This window comes from Zonotrichia leucophrys, chromosome 5 (assembly GCF_028769735.1).
Source record: "Zonotrichia leucophrys gambelii isolate GWCS_2022_RI chromosome 5, RI_Zleu_2.0, whole genome shotgun sequence".
Classification (NCBI taxonomy): Eukaryota; Metazoa; Chordata; class Aves; order Passeriformes; family Passerellidae; genus Zonotrichia; species Zonotrichia leucophrys.
Window position 1 is genome coordinate 20,331,545 of NC_088175.1, and position 18,832 is coordinate 20,350,376.

Consider the following 18,832-nt stretch of genomic DNA (forward strand, 5'->3'; position numbering starts at 1 on the left):
TATTGGGAAAAGATAATCAGGTTTCATAATGAACACATGGGAAATTTTAGTATGATTGAACTTATGTGGGTAGCATTCCATCCTTCTGAATACTTTTTCATCTTACTGTGGACTCTTCATTCAATTTCTTTAGAAGTTCTAACATTTTCCCCCATGTAGACAAAGTTCAAAGCTTTTCCCTTTGCAGGCACTTTGCAAAGGCTTTAAAACATACTCATCTGGAGAAATTAATTATCTCTTGAAATACATAGTTATTGATTGCCAAAGGAATTAATACATTACACCTAAGTGTAAAGGAAACAGCGTGAAAGTCAGCTGACAGAGATGGATTTTTATCTTCACTACTACTGTAGGAGGGAAACATAGTAGGACACATATTTCAGATACTTCAAGGCAAATCTTCCTTTGGTGGGACAGGCATATACTTACACCAGTCATTTGATACAGAATTAAGCAAAGTTCCTACACAAGCCAAATCCAGATAAAAGGAAAAAGTAGTTTATGCACAAAGCTTTCTCTGGCTCATCTAGACCCCTTTTTACTCCTACTTAACTAAATACCTTCAAAACTCTGTGTTAATGTGCTAATGTAGTGTTTACACCTTGTTTCTCAGTGTGTCCACTTGACAGTTCTCAGCAGAGCCACTAAACTGATGCCAGAATAACTCTAGTTAAACTAGTTCATGGTCTGGTCTGCATGCAAAGCTTATGATACATCTAAGAGTAGGACTTAGGAGTAGAATGTGCTAAAAAAAATCAAAACAATTCTGTTCTGCATTCCCTAACACTGTGAAACCATAACAATTTACAGGAGCTTTTATCTTTCCTTAAATCCTTATGAACTGATAGTTTACAAAATAAAGAGAAAGAAGGGACAGACTTAATTTTAGAACAAAGGATGGTCACATGCACAAGGTCTATACACCATTGAAATATGAATCACTAGTAGATTCATTCTGGTTAACTGAAGAAACAAAGTCCAAATTATTCCCAGGAGCATTTTGTTGTTTGACCCCCACTGGAACTGATTACATTTTATGACTCTCAGCAGAAGGACCTCTTAATTTCCGTGAGGTTTTATATATAGCACTCAGTGATGCAAGCGCTGGACGCGATCTGGCTGGTGCAGGGGAGCAGCACAGCCGGCAGTGCTGAACCCAGCGCTGTTTCTTACCCTGTTGGCTAAAGGGGTGGCCAAACCCAGCACCCACAACCCCCAGGCTTCAAAGCTTTTACCTGGCTTGGAGCCAAGAGACATTTCCTACCCAATTTTGGCCATGAAGTTGGGGAGGGCCGTGGGCCTCCCTGGAGCAGGTGGTGAGCTGCTCCATGGTGTGCTGGTGGTGCAGGCCTGCCGTGCAGGGACTAGCAGCAGCCCCAGTGCTGCCTGGGCTCCCAACACACCATCTGGGGACATGCCGGACAGACGGACGTGTGGAGGAGGCCGAGGGGATGGACTTCCCATGGCAGCCACAGCGCCGGGCCTCCTCCTCAGGCAGCAGGCCTGGGCAATGGTGGCCTCCAGCCCTGCACACCCCTGTGAGATGATGAGTGAGCTGTGGGGCTGTCCCTGCTCCTCAGCCCGCTCTGGTTAAGCTCTAACTGTCCTCCTCACCCAGGGGTGAGCGAGTGGGTGCTCCAGCTCCACCTGCCATGAGGCCAGCCCTAATGGGCAGCTTGAGGGCCTTCCCCTGTATGGCTGCCATGGCCCACTACAGCCCCGCCATGGATGTCACAGACCACTAGAGACCCCCAAGCTGCTCCTGGTTTAGGCACAAAATATGTAGTTCCTGAAAGTGGTTTTTTCCAGATCTCACCATTAGTGCCAAAGCCCGTCCAAATCCCACTGACAGGCCAGCCTGTGAAACGGTGCCCACCAGGGTGGCAATGTCAGCCTAACAGAAACAAATTAATGGCAGCAAATAAAACTCCTCTGGCAGCACTTCCTCATTCACACAGTCGGACTGAGCTTCACCAGATGAAGAGCACTGCTTCTGTTTGGTTCTGCAAAGCTGTTTGGAAAGCCACCACTTTTTGTAACCAGGTTTTACATGAACGTTAGAAGAATCCATATGTGTTGGACTCAGAGATGGGCTGTACTCACAGCCTGTTGTGGAACTCATTGAGAATCCCACCACGGACACAGACAGGAGCTGTGTTTCCTGGCATTCCTTTCCCTTTCCTCCTCCTGCCTTTTCGACAAACTGTCCTCCTGCCAAGGATATTCTTTTAGACGGTGTGAAAGAATTATTATTGGGGGTGGGGGGAGGAAGTGTTTTATTTCAACTTGTGTCAGCTGCTAAACATTTTTATCCAAGCATGTGCGCATGCAATATGCACAAGTATTAGATAATGCTGAGGGTTGTAACTCCTTTTGCTGCTAAACTCTCAGTTGCACAACAGGCAAGAAATGGAGAATTGAGGTCATGCATATACCTTGAATGGTTGAAAACCTATCTCTGAAGCAGGAAATTCTCTCACTGAACTTCACTTTTGTCACAGAGGCACAACACAGCCACTCATAAACATTAGAAAATAAAAATCAAGGCAATTCAGGGCAGTAATGGGAAGGCATGGGCATTTTTAAACTTCATCTGACCTTTTAAATCTTTCTTCTTGGTAGTGATTTAGTGGGGATACTTACTGATATAAGGTGTAAAAGAAATATCTTGCACATTTTCTCCTTTTTTCTCATTATCAGCTGCACTTACTTCACTGTACCTCAAATGAGTCAGTGGTACAGAGTGTAAGTGAAAGTTATTTTAAGGAGGGGCCTTGTCCATTGCATCCAATAAGGACTAGACAGAGCTGTAGATGATTCTTTCTTTTTGCACTAAAGGAAGATTGCAGTTATAACTAACTTTCTGATTTCTGGGGACAACACAGTGGTTAGTATGCTGGTTTAAGTGTTCTTGTCTCTGTAAATCTGGATTTACATGCAATGTTTTCCAACATCCTGTAATTATAACAAGGATGAAAACTTTTAAAATGTATTTTAGGCTGAGATATTTATGCCAATTCAACCTTAAACATGCATACATTTAGAGATATATTATGATACATTGAATCACTAGAAAGTGTTCCTATAGAACAATAAACTGTGTGGATATAAGCATTTTTGCAACTTTATATCTCTGTCCACACTGTAGTCTATAAGTTCTATGTGTGAAGGCAGTCTTAGGATTGCCCTTGTCTTTGCTTTTTGTCTAAGAACTTCTTGGATGACTGGAAATTACAACTGAAATAATTGTTGCTTCTTAATTCATAAGTTTCTGAAACTAGCAATTTCATTCTATCAATGTTTACATTTTCCTCCTTGCTATGAATGCTTAGCAACTGTATGGTAACAATCCAAATAACTTTCCAGCTGTCCTAAGTCTGCCAAAGAGAGCAAGACTAACATACGCACTGGATTTACCACCTTTAAAGTTTGTTTCCTTCAGTTCTGCTCTACATGCATGCTTTATATAAAACATATTTATGAGTGCTTGACCTTTAAGAAATTTAGAAATTCTGTCAGTATCTCACTTTCCCTTGGGTGTGAGGCACCAGCATGGATATTGTGGGCGGTGGTGTCCATCTAAAACATGTCCATCCCTGGATCTGTGGGAGAAGGGAGAATGATCATTTGGGTTGAGCCTGAGGAGCTTTTCTTTCCGAGGATTTCCCTGGAGTATAGCATTCCCCGAGAACTATATTCTGTGGCTGTGATGTAGTAGGTTGGCTTCCCTCAAGGTATAGGACTCAGCAGGCTTGGAGCATCCTGTAAAAGCTCAAAACCAAAACTGAAGCTTGCTTTGTATGCAGAGCAAGCTACCACCTAACTCCAGCCCTTGTCTGCCTTGGCTGAAGTGCTCTGAGCATGAGCAGAAGCATCGTGGTGGGGCTGTTCCACCTGTGCACACCCTGACTCACCGTGTGTGGTCAAGTGGGGAGACATCCAGTCTTTTTCAGCCAGCTACTCTCTCTTTCCAATTCTGCTCTTGTCTGGGATCTACCATCAGAAGAGTGCCTGGATAGTTAACCTCTTTGCCTTAGCTTTGAAGGTCTTCTGTTAGAGATGAGTAGCAGGACAGAAGAAAATAAGGTGGAGGCCAAAGGAGTCTCATATTAAAGGGATAAGTCAGAATACTGGTCACGGTTGTGAGTCATCACATTTGTCAAATGAATGACTCAAAGAAAATCCAGCGTGGTCTGTATTTGATTGAGCAGATGTATATGCTTCAGATTGACTCATCACTGTACACTCTGACTAAATAACCCAGATCAGCTACTGGGCCAACTTCTCTTTATGTGCTCCTCAACAGAAATTGCACTGCATGGTATCATTTCAATGTGCAAGAGGGTTTGTCTAATCTCAGTATTAGTGACCAAAAACCCCACAAAAACTAAAAGCAAACAAACTAACAAGTTGGGACTGTACAGTCATATAATAAAATCATAAAGCAACATCCTTGAAATTATTTGTTCTACTCATCAACTAGACAGAGAGGTGTTCAATGTAAGAAATTCAAATAAGATGAATGCAAACTTAGTAAAGGGTAGGTTAGAATTATTCAGCTTGAGAGATTCCAATCTTAAATTTGATTGTACAAAGAATATCTTAATCATACAGATCCAGGTTTCAAGCACACTGATTCAGGATATTTAAGTCTATTGTAAAATTGCTCCAGTAGTGACAATGTGCATATGTAGCAAAAATTAACAAATCTGCCCATCATTCAGTCTTCATTCATTCAAAATCCTTAATCAGCCATCATTCATTCTAAATATTAGTTAGCAATAGAAATTCAGCATATTTTAGTGTAAGAAAATTACAGTAGTGTCAATGCTCTGTATCCAGTGCACTACAACTGTAAGAGAGAAAACGCGGTAGCAATCCACTCAGAGCTTAAGCTGGTTTCAGAGACACTATTAGGAAATGAATAGTGGTTTCACAACATCATTTTATCATTTTGTAACCAGGTTAGAGGCCAGTCATACATGGTCATTGCTGTAAAGTAGATAAGGTCAGAGTTCCTCCCCACTAGTATAAAGTTATCAGCTTAAATACCTTTAATAGTATTTTCTGAGAGAGAAAAAATAGGATGTGATTAAACTTTAAAGGAACGTATCTCTTAATTTCTAGAGTTGCACAGATATTAAACATGCAATATCTGTTAAAAGCAGTGAGAACCATATGTCTAAATCCTATTAAACTGTGAAAAAAATTAAGAATGTGGAATGCCTTTTCACAGAATGAATCCAATGACATAAGAAACATCCCAGTGCTCCCCGAGGGCTTTGTGGAGGGATGGGCTCTGCTGTACTGGGTGTTATTTAAGCTCAACAAGGGCCAAAGCAGATTCTGGCCATGACTTACTGCCCTCTATGATAGCAACAAACCCAACAATTATGCCTGCATTTGCAACTGTGGAATGCCTGTCTTAAGGTTATTAAGAAACTACCAAAAATTGTGACCACACCAAAAATTCACTGTCAACAGATTTTGGTCCTTTACCTTTATTTGTGACTCATGAAAGCAACAAAGTAATGAATGCATCCAGCAGCTGCAGAATAAGGAACCTCCTGTTCTTGTGATTACAGAACTACTTTAAAAGTATGTTGAAATATAACTGCACCAGAATGAAAGAAAGATTAAATGTGTTGTGAAAAATCATGTGTACTTCTTCCATGGCTTCTTTTTTTGACTGAAGAATGTTATTTATAAGTGAGTATGTTATTAAACACTGAACATAGCGCTTTACAGCCAGTAAAAGACAATAGACCAAATGTTACTGTTACCCACAGCTGGAGTGGATTGATAAAACCAGCACATTGTCTTCATTCACATAGTTTAAAGTCTAAATAAAGATATATGATCAAAAGAGTGAATTGACTTAGCAAGGTGACAGAGAAAGGGCAAAAGGTGAAAAAAAGCTGTATCAGTAAGTTATAAAATGCATAAATGGATAAATATTTTGCTGGCTGCCCTAAGCTTTAAAAAAGTGATCTAGGGTTAATGTTTACATTACAGAAATTAAGCAATTTCAAAACAGCATTTGGAATGGGAAGGGGTGACACCAGTCCCCCAAAATCTACTCAGTGCATTAAAATGAGTCAATGCTTGCATATATGTTATACTTCTCCCTTTATATATGATCCAGTAAACTGTGAAAAAGGTAGGTGTCATTGCTATCGTGTCATTTGACAGAAGAACTTACTAGCAATCTATCATTTACACATTTTCACATTTATCTTTTCAACCATATGTTTTTTTACCAAAATTATAGTTGAGAACCTAGCATACCATTCAAGGTCCAAGGATATTCTTCTTTAAGAAATCAAACTATTTTTTCTCTAAATTCAGCAAAACCTTAAGAGAACTAAGTGGCAACTTTGGGGAAAAAATTAAAAAGAACAAAAAAAGCAAGAGAGCTAGTGGCTAAATACACTGCAGAATATACTCTCCCAGTTGCATGATAATATAAGTAAAACTGAGTAAAAATTCTCCTTTTGCACTGTTCCAAATATATAATTTGGACAAGTATTAGTTATTCCAACATAAATTCAAGTGTGATTTTTAAACTGACAACCCTTTTGTAAAATATTGCATGGGCTCTACTTTCTTTCAGAATAACAACAGTCACATATGGAATTATTTTGTAATGGACATAGTTGAATAAAAATTTTGGAGCATCTTTGTGTAAAGCAGCTCCTGGTAGTTTAAAGAGGGGAAGAAATAGGATAAGGAAACGAATCTGTAATTCGGGAAAGATCCAGTGAAAATAAATTTTAAAAAATTTAAAATTGTGGGGACTTTGAAGGAGCAGCTGGGCAGGGGTGGGGGAGGCTGCCCCAAGCCTGGGTTGACTCTGTCCCTAGGAAATTGTTCTACCCTTGTAAAGCATAGAGACCAAGTGTTTTATAAGATTTTATGTTCCAAGTACAACTATTTTTAAAGTTCTGCGAGTGAGAACTGCAATCTCCCTGACTAGGGAACTATGTTTAATATATCTGTTAGTGTATAAGTCATCTTCTAAAAGGAAAGCAGCTTCATTTTTGCTGTTTTGTGGTAAAATCCACATCAACAACCCCACTGAATGTTACCAATCATCCCATTCCTGCATCTTGAATTAAAGCTACTTTCAGTAATTTGTAAAAGAGTGCCAAATTATTGTAAAAGTGTTAAAGTAGAAGAAATTTGTGTTAAAGTAGAAGAAGTATTCTCGAGGAGGAAAGTAAGCTCTTTCTGATGTTTCGGAATTATTTTATGTTGATTTCTCAATGCCCACTTAGTAGACATTTAGCTGGCATCATAAAAACCTGTTCTACGTCCTGCTGACCTTATTGGAAGAAGAACCAGAGCCTGGATTTGTAGATTTTAAAGAACAAAGGTGAAAACTAAATGAACTGCTCCTCTCTGTCCAAAGAACATGAAAACACAGTGCAACCCTATTACTCAGTGAGGATCTGTTCAGTGGAAAATCACTGAGGGAATAATGAGGGGGGAAGAACACGAGGAGGAGGAAAAGGTGAGAAGAAAAGAGAAAGAGGGCAAGAGAGAGCGAAGAGGAAAGGGAAATTTGCTTTTGATGTCACAGTTCTATCAGCTCATGCATTTTTCATGGATACCAACTAGTGCTAAAATAATGCTGTGCTGACAATACAAGCATGAAAAAAAGCAGCCAGGTCCCCAAATATCATGACATTGGCTTAAAAAAAAATTATAAAAATTTGTAACTCAAAGCTTTCTTTCCCTTCTAATTCGTAAGCCTTTTGGGGCTGCCTATTCCAGCATTTCTCTCAAACTTGAGATTTATCATTTTTAAGGTGACCTGAGGTTCCAATTAAATTCCATCTGCTGAAGAGCTTAAAACAAAGCTAAGTGTTGCAAAATTGCTGCAACCCTGAGCTGGCAACACTAAATGTCATAAGCATGGCGTACTACACAGTTTTGAGCAAAGTTGACTAGAAATTACCAGATGTTAGATACAAGTGCATTAATTAAAGTAGCATTTGTGCCCTTTGCTAGAAAGAAAATAAAAACTGAAAGGGAAGCCAGCTGGTAAAGCAAAATAAACTGGTAAGACTCGGGAGTTAACCTGGTTTGCAGTTCAAGCTTTGTAAACTTAATTTGAGGTAGTGAACATTAACATTTTTCAGTGTTTTTGATTAAAACCTGACCTTTTAAAATAAAGTAATTAATGGATTGTATGTATACATTCTTTTAGGCTTTAGTCACACATGCTACAGCAGCACCGATTGCTGCCTTTACTTGCAGAAGAAGAAAAACCATGCACAGGTGCAGGAAACAGCACCGGACCTTTATTTGCAGGAACGGCATTTTCAGTTGAATTATTTAGGTATCAGCCTTCAGATATTAACCACCTCAATAGTTCTAGGGACTTTCTGCAGTTACTCTGTAGATTTTTTTAATATAAACACTTCACTTAGTTCTGGTTAATTACAATGGATGTGGACTTTCTGTGGTTTTTGTCTCCCAACCTGGCTAGCACTCTTAGGAACGCAATTAATTTAATACTCCAGTTTTAATTACCAGTGACACTGTAAATGCATTAGTGTTTAAAAAAAAGGTAATGAAAAATTAATACATTAATGAAACCATTTAATGACATTTTCGGTGAACTGGAAGGAAAAGCAATGTTAGGGGCCAACGTACAACCCTCACGCTCATCTTAATTATATACAATCACACTTTCTGCAAAATACACCCGCACGCCCCCGCCCGCGCCGATAGCACCGTGGCTCGGGGGCTGTAACTGAGAGAGCAACGCGCCCGGCCCTGCACTGTCAAACGCCGAAATCCGCCGGGATCGGCCCCGCAGGAGACGCGCCGGGGCGCCGCTCGCAGGGCAGGTACGAAGGGCAGAGAGGGGTGGCTGCGGGGCCGGCGGTGGGTCCCTCCGGGGCCGGCGGTCTCACAGCTGCTCGGCGGCCCCTCGGCACCGGCTGCTGCCGCCGCGGGCGGAGGCGCGGGCGGGCAGCACCGCCCGCCGCAGGCTCGGCCGCCCCGCCGAGCCGTGACCGCCGTGCCGGGGTCGCCGCGCTAGAGCCGCCCGCAGCCCGGCCCGGCCCGGCCGCAGCGCCTTGCCGCGCCGAGAGAGCCGCCTTCCCCCCCCCGGCAGCCGGGCTGCGCGCACCCCCCGCACCGGAGGGCTCCGCTGATAATTCAAAAATGGAGGATGCGCCCTCTCAGCCATTAATTAATAATGTAGCTCGCTGTCTTCCTGTGTGACACACGCTGGAAGGCACCGAGCGGCCAATAAAGATGTAGGGGAGAGCAGGGGAAGGCTCCTCCCCGCAGCTCTTCCTGATTGAGGGCTTGAAGAAGTAGATCAAAAACTTCCCAGGAGCCGGCAGGGGGGGGCGGGGGGGGGCTGAGGAAAGGGAAGAAACGCGGCGAGGGGGACCGCGCTCCGCACCGACCGAGCAGCGAGCAGAGCCTGCGGCCGCACCAGGTGGGCAGGAGGGGAGGGAGCTCCGCAGCCCCCGCTGGACAGGCCGGAGGCCGGGCTGCCCCCCGCGCCGCGGCCGCGCTGTCCCGCGGCGGCGCAGCCCGGCAGGCGCCGGGCCGGGGCGAGGCGCGGGGCGGGAAGGGCGAGGACCCCAGTTAGGCAGCGACCCGACAAGAAGGGAAGGAGGGAGATAAGTGGTCGGCGCTGCCCCTCCTGGGTGTTTGCTTTGCGGAGAGGAGGAGGAGGAGGCGGAGGCGGCGGGGGAGTGGAAGTTGGTGTCCGGCCCGGCGTGTGTGGGTCAGAGGCGGGGGAAAGGGGGTGACCCGAAGGCAGGGGCGCCGCAGTAGACAAAGCGCGGCCGGGGTATCCCCGAGCCGAGCACGTTGCGCGGCTGGCGCGGGGGTTGCCGCCTCCGCCCGCCGCTCGGCGTCATGGCCCCATTGTGAGGCGGGCGGAGGCGGAGGAAGGTGCCGCCGTTGGTCCGCGCGCAGTCCCAGGCAGGCAACGGCGTGTCGGGCACACAAAAGGCTCCGCCGAGCCGCCACCGCCGCTCCTGCTCGCTTCTGCTCGCTCCTGCCTTGGCTCCCCCGGGAGGAGGGACACGCCGGGCCCGTTCCCTCCTCCCCGGGCTGGTGGGCGCCTCTGCCTCGCTTAATCCCTCCGTGTTTTTTATTCTCCCCCGTACCCTCTGAAGCCGATCCTGGGGCAGGAAGAGAGCCGGGAGCGGGGCAATGCCGCTGCTGCACCGAAAGCCCTTCGTGAGGGTGAAGCCCCCTGCCGACCTCCGGCCGGACGAGCGTGTTTTCTACTGCAGGGTCACTAACGAGATCTTCAGGAACTACGAGTAAGAAACAGCCCCGGGTCGGTGTCCGCGTCCCTATGTCCGTCCTGCACTCCCCCGCCAACCCCCCCGCGCTCCGGCGGCGGCGGGCAGCGAGCGGCTGGAGCCCCCAACGCTCTGACACCTGGGCGGGCAGGGAGGGAGGAGAGGGGATTCCCCGGCTCGCTGCGGGGAGCCTTGCCGGGGGGGTGTGAGTGGGGGACCGCGGCTGGCGCCGAGCCTGTGCCCTCGCGAGGGGGATGGGGGAAGAGAGGGCGGATCTCTCGCCTGTGGCAGGGATTCCCCTGCCCCTCCTCGCCGGGGGTACCCCGCAGCCCCCTTCGCCCTCGGGGAAGGAAGACAGCCAGCTCCTTCCCCCTTCCTTCTCTCGCTCCTTCCGCGGTGTCGCCCCTGCCCCCGCCGGGGAAGTGAAAGTTGCGCGTGTGGGAGGCGGCGGGCGGCAACGAGCGTCTGCCGGGCTCGGGCTCTCCCTCCCGTCTGCCCCCGCCGGCAGCCGCGTGTCGGCGGCGCTCGGCGCTAGGCCGCCCCGCGGAAGGGGCCGCGCCGGGCCCGCGTTCAGCGGCGCAGCGGGGCCGCCCGCCCGGCGTGTGCCGGTGCCCTATTGTTGTGCTGACGGCCGGGCAGGGGGCACTGGCTGCCGGGCCCGCGGGGCTCCTCCGGGCTGGGCTCCCCGGCCGGCTCCCGCCGCGGTTAACCCCTTGCTGCCGGCCCTCGCCGCGCCGCCCAGGGCCGCGCTCGCCCCGCCTCCGCGGGGAGCTGCCGGCTGCTCCGCTTGGAAATGGCCGGCGGGCAGCGCGGCGCGGCGCGGGGTCGCTGCACCTGTCCGGCGGGGCAGGGGTCCCGCCGCCGGAGCCCTCCCGTGCGGCACAGCCGGGGGTTTAACCCCGCCTGAAGCCCAGCGAGCGCACCTGTCACCTTAGGAGCTTTTCTCCTAGCGAGGCTTTTATCGCTTCTTCTATCGCTCTCACATCCTTTATATATTTTTCTTTTTTTTTCTTTTTTTTTTTTTTTTTTTTTCCCCGCATGTACAAAGCTGAGCAGGATAGGTGAAATTCCCGTTAACGAGTGAAGGCGGATGGCATGGGTACTCCCGAACTTGCAGCCACTCACTTCACCGCTTGTAAGAACAATGGACAGAAAGTATTAGCAAAACGTTTTTCAAAAGTCGATAAATTACGGGTTTTCACCACCGGTCTGATCCAGCAACATTCCCACCTACAAAAGGCCCCCACATCCAAACTATATTTTTTTAAAGATGTGCAGACTAACGAGGTTAAATCTAAAATGCTTTTAGTTTGCAACATATGAAATAAAAGCACACCTAAATCTTTTTCATGTTTAGACTTGTTTTTGTTGTTCAAATACACTTGGCTTAATAAAATTTTAAAGAAGCTGGATTAGGTAACTTTGAAGGGTAATACCTTACTTTTCCTTGAACTATATACTCTCAGGGTCCTGATTATGTTGTTGGGAGTTCTGTAAGGAGTATTTTCCTTATAGGGTGTATAAGAACCCAACAAGGGAGAGGTGACAGCCTCCTGTTTCTGTAGGAATTAAGTCACCCTCCCCCAGCTTCTGATATTGCTTTGCTTATATTGATATTGATTTGCTTATTCTGATAAGCTACTTTTCTGGATACAATTATCACATCATTAGATGACACTAATGTATTTGTTGACACAGGGAAATATGTTTCAGGTACATGTAGTTTTACTACAATTTCGGTGTGAAAAGTATCCTTTTAAAATGTCTGTCTGTCCTCAAAATGTTTGGTGACTATTTGAAGTACTCTGACAGGCATATTTATACTGCAGAGGTGTTGTCAGTAAATATGAAAGACCAAATTCCTTGCTTAACCAAAGTTCAGGAATTAAGGAGTAAATTTAGATGTGTTCACACAAGCGATCCCTAGAAATGTCAGGAGGTGGTTAGCTGAGAGGTCAGGCCTTAGAATGTGGTATTTGGGAAGACTCCACAGAAAACTCTGTTGTGCTTGTTTTTTGTGTATGGGGGTGTGTGTGCTTTTGGTAATGGGTTTGTTTTTTTCTTGGTTTTGTTTTCTGGCCCTTTTTGTTAGGTTGGATAAAATTGGTGCATTGGATTGAAAAACGTAGTACTTTCTTCACCTAGCAAAATGTTCTGGCACAGATGGGTTGTAAGTTTAGGTTACTGTTAGTTATGGCATAATCTGCTGGAGAACATAAGGCTGGTCATCTTTTAGACAGTTTTAAAGGTTCTGATCCTTTAAAACATCAGCTTTCTCTGCTGATTGATAATGCCTTCTGGAAACAATATTACCTATTTCTTTGCCTAAGCAAGGGCAAGTAGATTAATAGGGATAGGGAGGGCCCACTGCTTTAAAATTGTATTAGCTGTTTCATGAAAGAAAGCCATTGTCTAAGTCAGACTTCTCTGAATCTACTATTTGAGGGGAGAATTTAAAAATTCCACAGTCCAACTAGATGAAGAGGGCTGTACAGATATATATATATGATAATCTGAATTCACCCCCTACATCAACTGTATGAATGCTTTTAACTATTACAAACAGTTAAGACTCAAGCTGGTTTTTTGTTTGTTTTTTGTTGGGTTGTTTGGTGGGTTTTTGGCAGAGCACAAATTTAGTGGTGAAAAGCTGCTTTCATGCATGTGTCAGCTTTAGTAGAGTTGATTAGAAATCATACATTAGTATTACTCTTTTCTATATAAGAAATGGTTATACTAATATGAGAAAAATTTGGCAAGACCAGTATTTTGTAAAGTGACTTTCCTGTAAAGAATGTACTTCCTCTTTAATTCGAAATACAATCACATAATTTTGTAATCCTTGCAGAAGGGAGAGCCATGTCCAGTTATATTTATCCTCAGTAACAGAAACTGGGAAAGCTGATGTTTTCCATGCTTGGTTACATTCCTGGTTAGAGGGACAGACCAGCAAGGAGAGTCTGTGGGGTCAGAGTAGGAAAATCAAGTACGGATGTGCATGAGATGTATGCAATGCATGAAAAACATAGTGAACCAGTGGGATGTTGCCACCAGTCTGTGACAGTTAATAACTGATATAGATGTGCAGAGAAAGCTACTACTAAAGTATGGGAAGTCTTGTATATGAAGATAGTTTGAAAAAGACAATGATGAGTAGTATAGACACAGTGGTAGGAATGTTTCTCATTCTAGAACGTGAGAGCGGGGAAGAGCAGTTTCTCCTCACCTTCAAAACTTAGTGAAACTTCTTTAGAGGCTGACCTGTAGAGCTCTTGGTTACAGTCAAATGGAGATCTTTCAAAAGGCTTTTTAAAAGCCCTTAGTTAAATTAGGTGAATTTTCCTCGTTTCTTGGAGAGAAATTCATCACTTAAAATGTATTCCTTAATGCATAATTAGCCTACAAATATTAAGGAATAAATGTATTTATAATGGTGTTTTGTTTGTTTTGTGCATTATTTGTAATGCAAGTTCTTGACTGCTTCTGGAGACCAAGAGTATAAGAAAACTCTGATCCAGAATGGCAGAGTTAGTATTCTCTGGTTACCCTCCTGTGGTACACTAAATTACTTGTTCTAACATATGCTAAGAAAATGAATGGAAGTAAATATTAGCAATAAATGCTCTCGAAGCACACTAAAAATATTGTCAGTCTTAAAATCAAGAGGAATATTTGGTTAGTTCAAGAAAAAGCTGTAATTACTAGGCTGATTTTTATATCCATTGCAAATACAGTCAGCACAGAGGTTGCCAGTAATTTATTTCTTGCTTCTGTTAATGACCTGCCTCCTATCAAATACCTACTGAGTAGTGGCATTAAACTACTACTCAGTGATTTGCTGATAATTTTACAGTTTGCCTTACCTTGCATAGAGAACTAACTAATTAAATGAAAAGAGGCATCCAGCTGAGAAGTTGGTGTTAATTACAACTACAAAGACAAATTAGTTTTTAGTCCATGCTGCTCGAGTCGTTGAGCTGATGTGGACACCACCAGGGTGCTGCAGTTGCATTGGACATCTTGAATGCAGATGCATCCATGCAAGTGACCTTTGTGCATGTGTTTTGTATGAATTTCCCCCTCCATGTTGCCAAGAGCCACAGAGATCTTGAACCAGCAAGGAAGCCCCAGAAACCATAATACCCTAGATAAAGACACAGGTAATGCTTGAGATGTGATGTAGCAGCAGATGCTCTTGCTGTTGTGAGGTTAAGTTGGGTGTGGAATATGATCAAGGGCATTATCACCCTTGAAGTAAAGGGAAAGGGTATCACTGCTGCTGCTGCTTCCTTGGTTTGGTAGATGTTGTGTCTTTGTCAAGTGTTTTGTGATAAGTGATGTCCCCTGGAGAGAGACAGGGACAGAAGGAGTATATTTAGTGGTATACTGGGGGATTTTGTTTTCTTTCAAACCAAGTTAAAGTGAGATCTTTAAAACATTGCAGTGAAGCTCTCCTAACAGACTAAGCCACAGATGGTTTTGATGCACTGTAGGTAAAGATAGCTAAATAATGCTTGCAAAATGGAATGTAGCTGTTTTTCACACTATTTTTTTTCTTCCCTGTAAATTCACAGCGGAAAAATCCACACAAAACAAAAGAGGAAATGATGGAGAATGAAACTAGATACACAAAATATGCTCATGTGTAAATGGAACATATTTACTTCAAATATGTTTCAGTTAAAGTATTCTTAGCATTTTGTACTTGTAATAATCATGGATCAGGAATTTTTAGAAAGAGGTTTGTTGACTGGGATTTTTAAATTAATTTTTTCGTTGTTTTTTAATTTTTTTTTCTCCTTTAAGTGCAGTGCTGCTGCTTTAAATAGCATGACTGCCCGGTGTCCCCTCACAAAGAATAACAGCAGCTCTTAAAGGGACACTGTCTCTGTCTCTCCCTTGCTCTCTGATGCCCCTTGCCTATTTTTTTTTAGCTTTACTTTCATAGTTTTTAAAAAATTATATTCTGGTACATTTTTAGTAACTCTTTAGAGTGTTTTTCTATTTCCTGGCTAAAGATAGTTATCAAGAGCCTCTTGGGTAAGTGAGACACAAAAATATATTTAGAAATACAGCTGAATGAAGATTGAAGTAAGTGCTACTTTATCCATTGAATATCCATCCATAAAAATTACTTTATTCTAATACAGAAATATTGAAATGTAGGGCAAGACAATACCTGAAGAGATCACATTTCATCTATTCTATCACCTCACAGAAAAACCCAATCTAAACTTACGGAACAGATTTTTGTCAAACCTGTTCTTTAATATGTTTAAATAAGTATAATACACAATAAAGATGCACAAAGAATGACTGACAGCCATCTGTTCTTCATATCTTGAAGAACAGTTTATCTAATTCTCTCTCCTTTGTTCTTGTCCTTTTTGTCTTTAGAGTAAGCAGCCCCACATTATCCATATACTGTCAAATATATTAAGTAGATAGCAGGAAAGCAGATGATATAAAAATCTGAAATTCTGTAGCTATTAAATATTATTCAGATAATTCATCTATCCCTTCCTCTTCTGTCCTTCTTGCAGCTGATGGTTCTTCCTAAAGCATATCTTGCTCAGAGGAATCCTGTGCTCATACAGAAAGGATTATCTGAGCCAAGACCCTTCATTGTCCTCAATCTGAAATTTCCATTTTCATTTACAAAATGTTATGGTTCATCTGTCCATCTGCAGTGAACACTGTCATCTGCATCAGTGTCACCGATGAACATTTGCCACCTTGGGTTTGCAGGGAGACTGCAAGAAAAAACTGGCTGTGAACTGTCCAGTTCTCTTAACCTCATTACTACAAATTATTTGAACATATCTATCCTTTTAAAAATGGGAACAGTGTGATTTAGTTTTGGGTTTTTTGTGAAGGGAATGAAATGAAACTTCAGTATAGGCATCTGATGTAGCATGCAATGGACTGAGAGTACTGTGTGCTTTGAAATAGCTATGTTGGACTGATAAAGCTTTCTGAGCTTGGTTTGTCACGTGTATTCAGTAGTTATCAATACTAGTCCATTAATATTTGTAAAGGCACATAAAAGCATTGTCTGAATTGGAGCATATTGAAAGGTTGCTTTGCTGTCTGATCACTGATCCATAGTATATGATATGTTTTAACATGGCTTTGTGAATTGATGCATCATCTACTTCATTTAGAAAATGTTTTAATAAGCTGCTGTTCTTCTGACACCTGTCAAAAATGGACAGATTTTGACTAAAGAAAGCTCTTCATTCTTGATTCCAATATAATAGCCAGTAAGCAAGCAGTAACAACAATGCAATTTTAGCCTTAATTGGAAATGTGTGGAAGGAGGAGAATCAATATTTACTAAAGGAACTAGGGAGGAAAAGAATTTGTAGGAAAAAATATTTCAGTACTTTTTTGTAAGAGCTATGCAAACAGTGAAGGAATAAAAACTATTTAGAGAACTACTTGACATTAATTTTTTGCCTCTCCCATCTTTTAGTTTGTGAGTTAAGGCACTCAAAATCTGGAACTTATTCAAGTTGCAACATGTTTCTGTGATCTTAAAGTTATTTCGTGTTTGAACAGTTTTAGGCGCTCGTCTTACAAATATTTGTGGAAATGGGGGAGATGCGAGTATGATATGACACCTATTAAACCCAGTGTGCTGATTATTATGCAAAAGGCTTCTTACACATGAATATTTGTTTGCAGCACGTCTAAGTCTTGATTCTCTTACTGTAGTCTGTAATGAGAGGAGACTTTGGTTGTACAATAGCAATCTACCATGCCTGAAAAACGTGAAATACTCTTTGATATCTACAAACTATAGAGGAGTAGAGCTGCTTTTGCATTTCGTGCTGTAAAAGATATTTGCAATTTGCTGCTATATTAACTGTGAGCAAGTTTAAAATGTTAGTCAGAACTCAACTGTTTTCTTTTTTTCTTCCCCCTCCGACCTTTCTTCCTTTCCAGTGATTTTTTTGAACGCACCATTCTGTGCAACAGCCTTGTGTGGAGCTGTGCTGTCACAGGTAAACCAGGACTCACATATCAGGAAGCTCTGGAATCAGAGAAGAAAGCCAGACATAATCTTCAAAGTTTTCCAGAAGCACTCATCATTCCAGTTCTCTACTTGGCCACCCTTACCCATCGCACCCGCCTGCACGAGATCTGTGATGAAATCTTTGCTTATGTCAAGGATCGGTATTTTGTTGATGAAATAGTGGAAGTACTTAGAAATAATGGTGCAAGGTAAGTATATTTAAAAATACTAATTTTTGTTTGTGTGTGCATTTTTGAACCCAAACCCTAGGGTAATAAACTCCATCAAACAAATACATCCAAGTGAGGTGTGATGCTTCAGCTGGCGATACTATTACTGCGCTTCCCTACTTTAATTAAGGGCAGGATTGTGTTGCTTGCTTGATACCTTCCCTTAGCTTTGAAGTTGCTGTGGAGATATAACAGTGTTCTCAGGTCTTGACACTGCGTGTTTTTTGGTCTGTGTGGTGGATTTGCAAAGGAATGTGGGTTTTTGTGAAAGGTGGTTTGTTTGTAGAATAAGATTTAGTGAGAAATTAGGGGAAGATACAAATTTAAAAAACGCGCAACAATTTTGATGAATCATTCAGAATTAATGGCCAAACTACTGAAAGCTTAAAATAACTGATAAATGTTGGATGTTTACTTCTTAGGTAGTGCAAAAATTGTGATTGCATTTTCAGTGAAGTTGGGAATTAATTGTATAATATTTATAATAGCTGATTATTTGGAATTTTGGCTGATAGGAGTTTCTTCCCACTCAATGTTATTCTTACTGTTATACTGGTGTATTTACTGCAAATGTTTTTATTGCTGTCTTAGACCGATTAAAACCTTGGAAGAATTTTAAGCTTCAGATGCATTCTTACTCATATCATTGGTACATATGCTCTATAGCAGAAATAAGCTTGAGTCTTTGTTTAAAGCAGCTTCTAGGGGAGGTCTAGAAAAGGTTCATATTTTGTCTAAATGAGTTTACAGTTTTACCTGATTGAGGCTTAAGATGTGAAAAAACATGCTTAGCTTGGATGTACCTGCAGAATGGGTGCTAAAGCCTTTGTGGGTTCAGCTGTTGCTGCTGGGGTTTTTGTTGTTTGCAGGGTCATTGTATTTTGCTTTTTTTCAGGAGGTTGGTGACAGCTTACACTTCAGAGCAGAAAGCACTCCTCTGGGTAGCCTGATACTTGGTGCATAGACTGGTGTTTGTTGGGTGATAGGAGCAGGCTGCTTCAAAGTGGTCATTGGAGAACATTGGAGTTATTCTGTGTCAGTTTTTGTAGTGGCTGATCCAGATATTATTTATGGCAAATTTTGTACTGCACCAGGAAGAAAAATCTCAATGCACTGCAGGAGATAAGTTGTAAGGGAATTGGTATGGTTATGTACATAAGGTCAGTGCTTAATAGCAAAGCTTTCCTTCTCTTCACTGCTCTATTCTTTTCAACCAGTAAAGTGCCAGTCTACAAAGCCAGGATGTGAACAGCTTCAGTAGGGTTACTGCCTTCTGTATCGAAAACCTATATCCAAAGTTT

The 18,832-nt window shown here is 42.9% G+C and overlaps 1 protein-coding gene across 5 annotated transcripts in view; it reads left to right on the top strand.

The window, feature by feature from the left end:
* Nucleotides 1-8,803: 8,803 nt before the first annotated feature.
* BAZ1A (bromodomain adjacent to zinc finger domain 1A) overlaps nt 8,804-18,832 on the top strand; it is a 65,590-nt gene continuing 55,561 nt past the window's right edge. For 4 of the 5 annotated variants that reach the window (XM_064714720.1, XM_064714717.1, XM_064714719.1 and 1 more), the window contains exons 1-3: nt 9,397-9,460; nt 10,152-10,301; nt 17,232-17,510. In XM_064714720.1, coding sequence (XP_064570790.1) covers nt 10,189-10,301; nt 17,232-17,510 — 392 coding nt within the window. In that variant the 5' untranslated portion in view covers nt 9,397-9,460; nt 10,152-10,188. Of the gene's footprint in view, nt 8,859-9,396; nt 9,461-10,151; nt 10,302-17,231; nt 17,511-18,832 lie in introns of those variants that run through there. The other variant, XM_064714718.1, reaches the window with a different exon arrangement.